Source organism: Calidris pugnax, unplaced genomic scaffold (genome assembly GCF_001431845.1).
Source record: "Calidris pugnax isolate Ruff unplaced genomic scaffold, ASM143184v1 scaffold17, whole genome shotgun sequence".
NCBI lineage: Eukaryota > Metazoa > Chordata > Aves > Charadriiformes > Scolopacidae > Calidris > Calidris pugnax.
The window spans coordinates 5,235,812-5,249,828 of NW_015090794.1; the positions used below are offsets into that span (position 1 = coordinate 5,235,812).

General features: G+C 39.6%; 1 protein-coding gene across 1 annotated transcript in view; it reads left to right on the plus strand.

Annotated features, from left to right (window-relative positions):
* Nucleotides 1–5,886, plus strand: part of PDILT (protein disulfide isomerase-like, testis expressed) — a 28,012-nt gene extending 22,126 nt beyond the window's left edge. The window contains exons 9-11 of the mRNA XM_014936661.1: nt 223–404; nt 4,124–4,213; nt 5,783–5,886. Coding sequence (XP_014792147.1) covers nt 223–404; nt 4,124–4,213; nt 5,783–5,854 — 344 coding nt within the window. The 3' untranslated portion in view covers nt 5,855–5,886. The remainder of the gene's footprint in view (nt 1–222; nt 405–4,123; nt 4,214–5,782) is intronic.
* Nucleotides 5,887–14,017: the final 8,131 nt, after the last annotated feature.

Here is a 14,017-nt window from a genome sequence, read left to right on the forward strand (position 1 = left end):
ACTAAACAGAGCTAAAGCAGCACTATCAGAAACGCACTACTGAATAGCTAGTTATGACCAAATGAAAACGCATGCAATTCAGGAAAGGTGAATGGTTTCAAGTAGAGACTGACCACAACTGAAACCCAAAACCCTGTTTACTTGAAGGGCTAAATGGGTCCCGGTGATCCTACCAACACATGCTCTTCTGCCAACTCTATTCTTTTATTTTTAAATTTGCAGATGCCCCTTGGTCCTATGACTGCAGAAAACTCTTGCCAATCTGGGATGAGCTAGGAGAGCAATATGAAAGTCGCAAAGACATAATCATTGCAAAGATAGATGTCACAGCAAACGACATCCTGTCTGTTGAATTAGATCGCTATCCGTTCTTCAGACTCTTTCCTGCCGGACCAAATTACCAGGTGAGAAGCCATGGAGAAGTATGTGGAGATACAGCTGCACACAAAGGGGGAAAGGGAGTGCGTGTTTGCACACACGCATGTCATGGTGAGAAAGGAATCCTTCAAGCACAAAAGCTCTGGTCCTTGCCTACTTAACAATGGATTCATTGCCGTTAAGAACCTGAATTAGAGGAGAAACCCTTCTATCATCTTCTCCTCTGTGTGAGGCTGTGGCAAGAGCCCATGTGTCATTTACTGACTTTGGACCTACAAGTTATTACAGCCTCACATTCTGCTGTTTAACAATGTCCAATCTGCCTGCTGGGTTCTAGCAACACTCTCAACTCAGAGTGAACTTACAGATACCTCCTAACCATCACAGTGCCTTTTTACTTCATACCATGACAAAAGATGTACTGTCACAGAACTACCCTGTGCCAGCTGTTTCTGGAGCAGGTATGAATACAGCCTCTAAAATGCTAGTACTACTCTTGTTACATCCTCTACATTTTCACAAAACGCAAATCCCAAAACTTCCTTCTATACACTTGTGCCAGTAATTTTACTTCATTCCAGTATCAGAGCCTCAACTAGGAATAAATATTTGTTGTCAAGACAAACTATCTTTACAATATGCTACCTAATGCATCAGCTATGTTAGATAATAATCAGAAAATGCTGCTGAAAGAGGAGGCAAAGAACAATATTAAAGTTACGTTCTTCCATCTACGTAGATAATTGAAAATAAAATATCTCAAAGAAAAAAAAATATTTAAGATACTGTTATAATTAAGACATTACTAAACTTTTCATTTTTCTTCTTAGTCCTAAACTTAAATTCTAAGACATTTGCCCATGTCCTCATTTAATCTTTGAGGGAGAGATTTTCCTCTCAGATGTGCATGCACAGCTTCTAATGAATTGAACTGCAGTCCTGCACAGTCACACCGTGTTTAGTCTTTATGCAGCAGAGCAGAAACCCATTAAATGCTCATAATAAATGTCAGTTTGTCAAAAAATATCAGTAACAACTTTCATTAACCACTAAGGGATTGTTTCATACTTACAAATACCCTGAAATTAAAGAGTATTTGAAATGTCAAGTTCTTCCTTGCACACTATGTTTTTATACTAGTTCCCTCAACTTCAGAGATTTTAACTTGTGCTTGACCACCAGTGCAGGTGTCCTGTAGATGTCTGCAGTCATGCAGACCCAAGTGTTCTGGCCTTCTTTCTCACAGCACTATATGAACAGCTGCCCACAAACGTCTTTACTCACTACAATCATAAATGATGTGAGACACACTCAGGCTGTCAATACACAGTCACTGCAACAGCTCTCGCTCATTTCCTACCCAACTAGCAGTTATACTGGGAATTCTCCCACATATACTTGTCCTTTCCTAGCGGTTAACCAAAGTCAGAGCACAGGATATAAATGTAGTATCACAATATGCCAAAGCTCAGAGTATCTACTGTTTTTCACTGTATAGGCACTGTTTCAAAATTATGATCCCTGCTCCATTATTCGGGCCATGAAAAGAGCAATAGAAGGGGCTTGGAGCTGAAGAGAAAGTGGTATGTTCAAAATTAAGAAAAAGAGGAACAGAAAACATATACAGTCCAACGATGCCACCTGATGCAACCTTGATTTCCCACACACATCTTTTCTCGCCTTCAGAATTTTGTTGGTGTTAGAAACACAAACACGTGAGCTTTTCAATTACCTCTACTAATCCATCATTTAAGGACTAAGGATGAATTGAACACTGGCGCAGAAGTAGTAGGAATTTTAAAGATAAAAAAACCCACACAACTATCAGAAGACTCTAGAAAGCACATCATAATTCACATCAAGAAGCCTGAACTTGCTCCTGATAAACAAAGGGAAATGTAGCTATGACCGAAAGCTGTTTTCTAGAACTGGCTTGTCATGTTCTCTGGCCACCACAGACACCCTTACACCTCCTTAAAGGCAAAGTTGTGGGCAGAACACATTCCCATGCAGTCCCTTCCAAGCACTCTCACCTGACGAGATCATATTAGTCACCCTGCTCCAGACAGAAGTATCTGCTAGGTCTCCAGGCTATGAACTGTCCACTTTCCAGTGGACTGTCACTCCTTAGTCTCTTTAAGAACAGTTTCAGCTTTTCCTGAAGTTAATGACAAGTCACCCTCTTACTTTCAGTGGATGCAAAACTAGATGCATGATAACATTTTTGAATCAGGAGTCACTTCAGGTAAACTGGAATCAAGTGGACTTGGATGAGCTAAGAGACCTAGATCTATAGCTGGGCCTTTAAGCCCAGTTTACCAAAGCACAAAGTTTTTCTGTGCTGGGGAACAGTTATAGTCAGAGCTGAAGGAACAAGAGAGTGAATCTGATGAATTACATGGGGGAGGGAGTGACCAGGCGTCATCTGAGCTCCATCTGTGAAGCTGATGAACAATTCATTTGCTGCGTCATCCACTCCAAATTTAAGAGAAAAACATGAGGTCTTTCAGACAGATTTTAAGATGATTCTATTTTTTTCTATGGATTAAGTGAGAAAAATAACATTTACATGCACTCTCATGCAGTGATTACTCTAATGAGAAGTGTTGACACATCCTCAGTAACTAGTGCAGGGATCAGCTGCTTCTCTGACTTTACAGGTCTTCAGGCTCTGAAAAATTGTTGTTCCACCCATCATCAGAGCTGATAAAAATCAAGACTCATCTGAGAATATTAATCGCCTCTGGAAGAATCAAATAATCTTTCTCAAGAAACTTAAGCTTGCAAACATTAAAAAAAGCAAAAGAAAACTTCAAGGTTGCCACACTTTTTATTACAATACCTTACTGAATGGAAATATCAAACTTTTGTATACTTTTAGTGAATTCACCAGAAAATGGAGGTGTTTTCTTTACAGTCCTTTGAACTCAAACACAGCATTATTGGTCTCAGTGGGAGTAAGTCAGCTTAACCCAGGTGAGAATAGCCATCTGCCTATTTCTAAATATACTCAGGTTACAGCAGACAATTCCCAATGTCATACATAAGAGCTTCTACAAATTTTTGTTAAAAGACTCATGCAAGATCCTTTTATACTTCCAGAGAGCAAAGGTATTTTGGGGGGAGGAGCAAGGGAAACCTTTAAAAATACAGTATGGTGCCGAGACCTACCCAGAGAATATTAAAGTTCTAAACTGGAAGTGCATCTTCCATTAAACTTTCTCAGAAAAACATCCTCACTAAATCCTCAATTTAAGGTGAAGTATGAGAAAATTAATCTCACTGCTCATCTTTTGCCTCTTCTTACTGAACATTCAAGCTGTGCAACAGCTGGTGCTCCTGGATTGTGTATTTCAAAAGTTTTTCAGAATTTGAATTTCCATCAAAATCTTTAGAGAGCTTTGCATATCATGGCTGGACACTTAAAAGACTGTTCTTCTAAATGTCTTGCAAATGTTTATTGTTAAACACAGAAAAAACACTGATGTCAGTAGATGGGTATACAACAATGGTTATGTTTTTTATATGAATCCTTTTCTTCTTAGGAATATACATCTATTTCTTCTTTACACTTGAGTTTCAGATGACATTGGAACCTGCTGTGCCTCTGCCTTCTCTTTGTAAACTGAGCACAAAAGTCTAGAGTTTGTTCAGTCTAAAGAACTGAAATCCCCCAGGTGATTGTGCTGCTATTTCCAGCATTTTGAGTATAGAGTTAAATACTTAACCTTACAACTCTTTTCAGGAGGTGGCCTATGCCGGGGAGCATACCTTGCAGGCATTTTCTGAATTCTTAGAAGAACAAAGCAAGACAAAAGCAGAACCAGAAGAGAAGGTAGGCATTTGATCTGGAGGCTGACTATCTGCTGTGCAATTCAAGGCATGTTCACCTTGTACAGGCATATGTGAACTGGCTATAGCATAGCCACATGTATGGGCTTCAGCCACTGCTCATGTCAGTGCTTGGGCAGTTCTTGCCAACTGTTAGCTGGATCCAAGCTGACTAGCTTGGCATGACGACATGAGCTGCAGTCATATACCAACCCTGGTAGGCATACACCCACTCACATCCTTTTTTTCATCACGCAAAAAACTCTTCTCCCACTGCTTACGTTATCACCGAGTCACTACGTTAACATTCTGGTCAGAAGTACTGCATGTGTAAAACTACTCTGGACAGGTGTAAACTTTATCAGGATTTTAGCTGGAAAAAAGAAGCCCCAGCTAAGTTAGTTCCAGCTATACCTGGAGTGGTTCAAATATCCATAGCCCATATCATCCTGCTACATTTAGCGTGGCTTCTCTCCTTCCTAAAGCAAGGGCACAAGTAAGAGCAGATGTTGTCCTCTTGCTTGGGAATCTGATTATAATTATTGTCTGATTCCTCAACTCTTTCTCCTTCACTGTGAATCAGACCAGCTAAGCATTAGCTGTCCCAGATCAACTCTTATTTAATCTCTGACACCTCACTGCAAAAAGACATCCTGTAAGTGAACTTGACCAAATCCCACACAGACAGCTCCAAATAACAAAACACTGACACAGACACTGTCTACCCAGTGTAAGAATCATAGGCCCATTCTGCCTGGAAGTGAAGTAGATGCACAGGGTAGCAATAACTGTCATTAACACTCTTCAACTAGTAGGGAAACCGTGGGTGGATAAACAGTTTTGAGTTTTCAGACTTATTTCCACCAGAGGCTTTGATATGCTCCTGAATTCACTGCTGAAATAGATGGTTACAGATGGAGAGAGATGACTAAGCTAATACTGAGACACAGAAATCTGTAAAGCAGGATCAGACATCTGGGTCTGCCCAGTCACTGCACAGTTCTGTTACCCAATACCCAAAGCCTACATTTGGGGTCTGCCTCATGTTCTTTAGTGATGTGTTTGAAGCAGATCTGTTGAGTTCTACGCATAGTCTTTTACACACAATGTTAGAGCTGTGTATATTTTGTAATTTCTTCTTCGTGCTTTATTTCACATTAAAAAATAAGTTAAAATAAACAGATTAGGAAACAACATTCAAAAACATACTCTATGTAGCAAATGGGGTAAGTAATTGGCATATTCTCATCTGTTCACATTCTATGTCCTTACCTGACATCCACCAAATTTTCCTGACTGCCTTATGCCCATGAGCTTACCAAACAGTTTTCCAAGTTCTTACTAAATCTTCATAGAAAGCCTCATCTAAGCTTTGCCATAAACCAGCGTAAAGGTTTGAAAACAAAACACATTTTAGCAACAGCTGCACTACTTCTGACCTCATTAACAAGCCCTCAAGTTCCTTGGTTGAGAAGATGAAAATTTGCATTTCATATAATCTTAAGATTTATTTTTTTTTTGAAGTAAAGAATTACTAGAACCGTCTTTGCTCTCACATTTCCTTCTTTAAAAGGGTCCTTCAGGAGGAATCAAAGAGGATCTTGGCCAAAAAGAGACTGTAATAACAGAGAAAGAAGAACTGTAATAGTACGAAGAGAAAATTTCTAAGGATTGTGGGGAATCCTTCCTGGAAAGAATTCACTGGAAGAATGAATCATCTTAACTGAACACAGAACTGGATCAAAAAATAAAAGTATTCAGTATCAATGGCTCATTACGTGTGACCTTCTGAATCCAATTTAACTCCTAGTTTTACTGGGATCCGTTGCCATGGTTCTAAAAATATTGTCAATTTTGCTTAAATAATGCTTTTATTATCAATGAAACTTTTCTCATTTAGAAAGGTATCTACGTAATGGTGAACAGATCAAGATATAAAACTATTCTTTCCTAAGAAAATCTGTAACAGGTTTGCAACCAGTTGCTCTCCAGTTTACCCTAAGACAACCCTACTGGGGTTTTTCAAGGGATATTAACTGTTACCAAAAGGATGTGACTAACAATGCACAGAGTATTTCCATAGTGATCTTCAAAAGAAGTAACTGAAGCTAAGGGGTATGCCCAAAGGGACACCAAAGGGCAGTTCATGATTTTTTTTTTCTTATCAAAGAGTAGAAAACACAGAAATCAAGATAAAATTTAAATCCAGTAAGAAAAATATCATACTTAATACACAAAGTCACAGGTATGATTCGCATTTTAGTTTTGTTAGGTCCCCTAACCACCCCACACGTTTTAAAAGTGCAGCTGGTAAAACCGCTGAACAACACTAATTTCTTCCTGCAAGGGCCAGATAAAGCAGAAATAATTCTGAAAATTTGAAACCTTTTCTTAGACAATTAGAGAAGGAAGATAATTCTTTAATATTTCATTTCAAAAGCAGATTTCCAAAGTCTTTGTTCCCAACTTGTTAATGCTAAGAAGTTACCTTCCTATGAAAGCAGAGGAAAAAAGGTAAAAACTTAAAAAAAACAACACTCATTTGAATGGAAGGAAGATTCATCACTACAGTGATGAAGAACAGCGAAACCAGAGTGAAGATCTCTCATCTGTTATGCAAGTCAACAAGAGATGGACAATTTTAAAATATTGGACCTCTTACATTTTACAATTATTTGCTAAAAAGTGCAGTTCATGACAGATGGCTTGTTTGCTATCCAGGCTGCAATGTGTAATTAAATACCCGCACTTAGAGATTTAAGATGAAATATTAATGTCTGTACTTCAGAGTTCTTGCAAAAAAATAGCACTGAACATGCAACACAGTCACCTCATGAGGCCATCAGCTGGCCTTCACTGATGAGAAGTTAACAAGGAGAAACAGAAAGTAAAACAGTTTATGTTTATAGTTTATGGGCACAGTTTAATCTCTGCTGGGGCTAACATTCCCCGGGACTGCAATTAAATCCTCTCAATGGGAGAGGATTCTTGTGGAAGCATGTTGAGTGCTAGATCACCATTCCTAATACAGTCTGCCTGGGTTTTGTATGTCTTGGACCTAGTTTCTTGAGCAGTTTACTCAGACCATCTGAAACTGGGAAAGACCACTCATCAGATGGGCTCCACACATTCAGGTTTCTGCCAGCCGCAGCTCCCTCCTGTCCCAGCACCATCACCTACAAGGGGAAAAAGAGCTTAAAGCTACACAGGGAAACTGTAGCTTAAAAGTCAGGATGGTAGATCTGAGAGATGCAGTCCACACCTTCACTTGCAATTGTGAACCAAAGCTGAGCTATTATTAAAGCAAAATTTCTCTTTGAAGATGCCAAGTAGAGTTTAATTCTCCTGTTTTTTTGGACCGAGCAAATTTTTGATAGAACTGGAATACAGTGCAAATCAAACCAGAGTCTCACTTAGTGGCAAGAGGAAAACATGGGATCTCAGATACCAGCATGCTGGTTTTAAAGAGATCAACCTAAGTTTACTGCAGGTGGGAATTGCCACTCCAGCCAGACAGCATGGGACGTAGTTAACAGTAAGGGTTTCTCAGCACCCTCGTTAAGAGGACTTTATTTACAAATATCACACAGACACATTGACTTGTCAATTCAAACACTGAAGTATTCCAAACAAGTGGTCAATTCTCCTTTGGACATCAAACATGAGTTCTCTGGGACACTGCCAAAAGGGCCTTGCACAAAGTAAAGCTGATCACCGTTTGATATCGGGTTCCATTTAACTTTCATTTATCATTGGGCATTCATTAACAAACAGAAGTCCTCATTTGATATCCTGGGAGATCAGATTAGAAAGCAAATGAGATGAACTAAATCCCAAAGAGAGGGAAGTGTCAGCACGCTTTCCCTTTGCTGCTTGCAACATGATGAAATTTGAATGGCAAGCAGTGCCACCAATATATTTTTAACAACTGTTAAACACAGAAGCTATAATCTTTTAATTAGTTTCCTCACAGAAAAATGGAGCAAGCAATGTTCAGCACCACTCTGTATCTGGCAGATGGGTTCACCATTCAAGATAATGAAAAAAAATTAATTTTCACTGCTCCTACCCACTGTATATGACGCTCAATCCTGAAACTGCTATCTATCCTATTATAAGGTGCAAGATTACATATTAATGAAAACATGTGCCATCTCGGCAAATGATGTTCTTATTTCTATTCCAGCCACTCTCAGATGTTGTGTCAAGACAAGGGGCCAAGTGCAGACTCACATTCCATACCCTGACACATGACATGAGTTGCAAATTTACTTTATAAAGCATCTGGTAAAAGCCTGCCTGAACAGCAAGTCTTTCTGCGGTGAAGCCTTGTTACAGCTCAGTTGGGTTCTTCCAACCCTCAACCAATGGCAGGACGGGCCACCTGTACCAGGCAAGTGGCCTTGCACATTGTCTCCTTTTCCCCTCTCTTCCAGGTCAGTTCCAGAATATTTTCTTGGAACAAAAAATTAAAAGGGTTTTAACCACATTCAGATAACTCGTCTCCAGCTCCATTCTCCTATCGTGCCAACTTATGTCAGTTTAACAAGCAAAACTCATAACTCTCTCTGCAGTGGCTCCTCAACTATCACAAGCCGAACTGAGGCCTAAATGTCTGAAACAGAATCACTTCCTCAAGCTTTGCTAAGTCAAACATTACTTCTTTTGTTTTAATCTACACATGAAATGAATCTGTTTAATTTTAAAGCATATATCATTATAACTCTGCTCAGACATTCTAAATTCATGCAATAAAAATATTAAAAATTAATGTGGTTTAGTCAAATTTGTTCCTGTAAATGAACACCAACGTTTTGAATGCACCAATATCACTAGGCTTTAATCACATGAAAAATGTCCCTATGCACCTAAATAAGCACTATCAATTAAGACTGAAAGGACTAAGTAAAGAGATATCAGTGTGCACCAACTGAGGAGCTGGTCTAATTGTCAGTGTCAAGATGTTTTGGTTATCAATATGGAGCAGTAGAAGCAACAGTCCCAGCTAGGACTCTTATTTATAAAAATCTCACAAACAAAATGCAAAGCATAGCAAAGTTTAATATAAAAAAAGGGGTTAACCTGAATCATCCCTAAGAAATGCTAACTTCTTTTTTACTAAATGGCAGCCTATTCTGCTTTAAAATGTAAGCTTTGAGCACCTTGCAGATAGCAATTCATCTCATTAAGTTCTTTTCTTAAATACCAGGGAAGAAAAACATGGTTCAGAATCGACAATCATTCATAAACGCTCAAATGCACAGGAAAAAGAATCAATCCTAAAGAGAAACGCAGTAATTCTTTTCGTCTTTATAAGAGCTTCATCCTAGCTTAACTTCTCTGGAATTACTCTCAGCTGGCACCAGCATAATAACAGAAACAGAACCACAATACATTAAAAGAGATTAATGCAAATGCACAACAAATGCATTGACTGATCAAAAAATCCTGATGTGCAGAAGTGGCATAATTGGTATAAATCAAAAGGTTTGGCTTGCAGGTCCGAAGTTCGGTTTTGGTAGAAATACATATAAGCTATATGCTTGAAGACTGATGGGATGACTGGGGGGGTGTGTCTAAATCCAGCATTTCAGGCATTCAGTTCAAAGACTTGGATTGTCAAACTTCATGTTAGGAAGCCTTTAACTCTGTCTTGTCCTTCTCTCACACTCACTCCTGATAGCAAAGACAGGGGAGTTTGCTCCAAATGAATTTATACAGAAATATTAATGAAAAGGAACAATTCACTCTTTAATAAAAACATACTATTGTGTTAACTCAAGTGGAGTTTAGCTGATGGAAATTACTGAGCTCAGATATTTGGAAACCATGTTTGGGATAATCAACTGTGAGAGAGGAATGAGGTTGTGTTCATTTAAACTTGGATCTGGAAAATGCTTTAAGCCCATCTGTCCCCTGGGCTTGTGGCCATGCTACTGCATCTGTGCATCAAGAGTCCCACACATGCGGACAGTCATTCACTTCAGTTTGTTTCCAATTCAGAAGGCTTCCAGGTGGATTTCACTGGTCACGTTTCACACTCTATTCACCACATTTGGGAACTCCCAGGACTGAAAGACCACATGAAATTCAGCTTTTTCATTAGTCTCAGAGGAGGCCTCTCTTTCTCATGGCACAGTACTGGACCAAAAGGAACATGTGGTGCCCAATGTGCCCTTAGTATCCAGATTCTGAGAATCACCTTTGGAAATATTTGTTTTATGTAAAACATTGACAGAACTTAAACTATGCCAGCCCTGCTGCCCACCTCTCTTGCTGCTGAACAAACATGCAGTGGTTGCCTTTTCACCAGAGCCTGCCAGTCCATGCTATCATGCTACACCAGGGCCTGACTGGGTGATTTACTGAACAGGGACCCTCACCACTCGCACGCTGGCTCTCTATCAGCACTTATACCACACAGTGAACACACACAATTAAAGAATCATTTTGTCCCAGCAAGTAACACCTTTGTGCATTTCATTCGAGCTCTCCTGGGCAAATGCACGTTACCAACAACTGCAACCCGTGAATAATAAATATTTATTAAGCGCTTAACTGGAATCTTATTGAAAAGCACTTTCACCAGCACAGCTGGCAAGAACCTCCTTGAACAAATGCTGTCTGCTTGCCAAGCACAACACAGGTAGAATCATAATTAGTCAGCAGAGGCTAAGGACCGTACGTGTGCAAACATCACTGCTGAAGCTTGAGCTTTGCACGGCATGTATTTAATAGAATGAAATAATTTGGGAATTCTGCCTGAATTTCCCTTCTCTGGCCTTGCAATTTTTAAGCCGGTGCTTGTCATTTCTTAGCATGCACACTACATGCTAACAGATTCAGATACTGCTCCTGAGCTAAACGAGCACCACGGAAAAGCATACCCTCCAGCCTCTACATCCCAGGTCACCTCATCTATGGTTGTCAGAAAAACAGTTCTTTAAAGACTGATAATGGATGAAAAGGTTCAATAAATACTGGTTAATTATCATTTCCCTTTCAGTTTGACACTGATGGGGCTCTGCTTACCTCATTCTCTTTTTCTCCAAAGCATTGCTCTTTGCTGAGTGAGGAAAAATTCCACGCTCTTCCATGATGCCCTGATCCTTTTCTTAAATAGTGATTTGCCGAGTCTAGTAACTTCAACAGATTAAGGCATTTGCCCAGAAATCACAGTTGCTTGGAAGATTCCAAGCACATTGCAAAAATCTGTATCACTGTTTTACACTGGCTGCACAGCATCAGGTGCTCTAGGAATACTCAGTTTATGGGTGGCAATTATAGCCTTCATAAGAGCTAAGTACGGGATTTAACAACATTACCACTGGCATTAGATACCTGCCTCTAGGCGAAACCATTTTTGTTCCAGTCCTCAATAATTCCCTTGCATTAAGATGCTGGTCAGCATAAGAATTCTTGGGACAATTTCCTCAGAGAGCACGTTGATGTGGGAATGTGAAGGAGTGCTGCCTCAGCAACCAGAGGACTTCATAGTCTTCTGTTGAACAGTCATTGGTGAAAGTGAACCATAATTTGCAATACCTGAACAGAACATCCATTTGGATATATGAATGCCTTCATTTTGAAATTAATATAATTTTGCAACCCAAAATCTTCTCTTCCAACTGACAGCCACTACAGTTTTAAAGTGAACAAACTCTCATTTATATTGGGAGCACGCAAAATACTTTTCCAAATATGTTTATTCTTCTACAACCCTATTCCTACCGATATATTCAAGCCTAGTACAACAACGTTTCAATCATAAGGTCAGAGATGAGAAATAAGGCCATAAGACTTAAGAAAATTCCCACTGAGTGGTAAACAAAATTAACTTAGGGCAATTGTTCCACACAAGATTTAAAAGTGTCAGAAAAGCTACCCAGGTGCAGTTTAAGGGGATGAGCTGGCAAGTAAAAAGGTAGCAAGAATAAGCCAAGCTTCCCAGGAAGCCAGTACTGCTGATTTCTTCAGTAGCAATGCCCATGGCACATCTGTCTGCTCCGTTAATGCCACCTGCTGGTAAATTGGAAGATCTTATTCTCTGTTTAGGCTCCTTGGGGAAATTACTGACCTCAAGGACAGAACACGGAGCACCAACAAGGCCAAAGAGTATCATATTTGGGAGAGAAAAGACCTCATGGACAATACCTATGGGGACTCATAAGGATCACACACCCATCCACCTATCCTCATGAAAGAGAATGATTGAATGAAGATCTGCTAGATCCTTCATACCTGTATGTAACACATTCATCAAGCTCTAGGACTGCTAGAAAGATCATCTCCGTGCCAGTGCATTTTCGAGTGAATGCAATTAACCAGGGACTTCCAGTTAAGTAACACTAGCATCAAGCTGTTCAGAACAGGAGTACCTTTGGCCTGATGGAATTGGCCTGAGAGAGCAGACTTCTTTATTTTCAAAACAAAACATCAAAGAAAAAAAAAAAACAGATACCTGCCTCTAGGCGAAACCATTTTTGTTCCAGTCCTCAATAATTCCCTTGCATTAAGATGCTGGTCAGCATAAGAATTCTTGGGACAATTTCCTCAGAGAGCACGTTGATGTGGGAATGTGAAGGAGTGCTGCCTCAGCAACCAGAGGACTTCATAGTCTTCTGTTGAACAGTCATTGGTGAAAGTGAACCATAATTTGCAATACCTGAACAGAACATCCATTTGGATATATGAATGCCTTCATTTTGAAATTAATATAATTTTGCAACCCAAAATCTTCTCTTCCAACTGACAGCCACTACAGTTTTAAAGTGAACAAACTCTCATTTATATTGGGAGCACGCAAAATACTTTTCCAAATATGTTTATTCTTCTACAACCCTATTCCTACCGATATATTCAAGCCTAGTACAACAACGTTTCAATCATAAGGTCAGAGATGAGAAATAAGGCCATAAGACTTAAGAAAATTCCCACTGAGTGGTAAACAAAATTAACTTAGGGCAATTGTTCCACACAAGATTTAAAAGTGTCAGAAAAGCTACCCAGGTGCAGTTTAAGGGGATGAGCTGGCAAGTAAAAAGGTAGCAAGAATAAGCCAAGCTTCCCAGGAAGCCAGTACTGCTGATTTCTTCAGTAGCAATGCCCATGGCACATCTGTCTGCTCCGTTAATGCCACCTGCTGGTAAATTGGAAGATCTTATTCTCTGTTTAGGCTCCTTGGGGAAATTACTGACCTCAAGGACAGAACACGGAGCACCAACAAGGCCAAAGAGTATCATATTTGGGAGAGAAAAGACCTCATGGACAATACCTATGGGGACTCATAAGGATCACACACCCATCCACCTATCCTCATGAAAGAGAATGATTGAATGAAGATCTGCTAGATCCTTCATACCTGTATGTAACACATTCATCAAGCTCTAGGACTGCTAGAAAGATCATCTCCGTGCCAGTGCATTTTCGAGTGAATGCAATTAACCAGGGACTTCCAGTTAAGTAACACTAGCATCAAGCTGTTCAGAACAGGAGTACCTTTGGCCTGATGGAATTGGCCTGAGAGAGCAGACTTCTTTATTTTCAAAACAAAACATCAAAGAAAAAAAAAAAACCAACAAAATTTCTGAAACCAAGAAGAATGCTCAACCTAGAAAGTTAAAAATTAAAATCTCTGGACCTCCATCCAAAAAATACAAATGTAAAGTTGCTCAAGTTGCTGCATTGGACCAACTCTTCCAATTTCTCCAAAAAAATTTTTGACTGAAGAAGCCGGTTTTCTTCTCTCCCCTCTCTCTGAGGGGGAAAGAGGGAAAAAGGATATGTTACCATTTTATACTCGCACTCT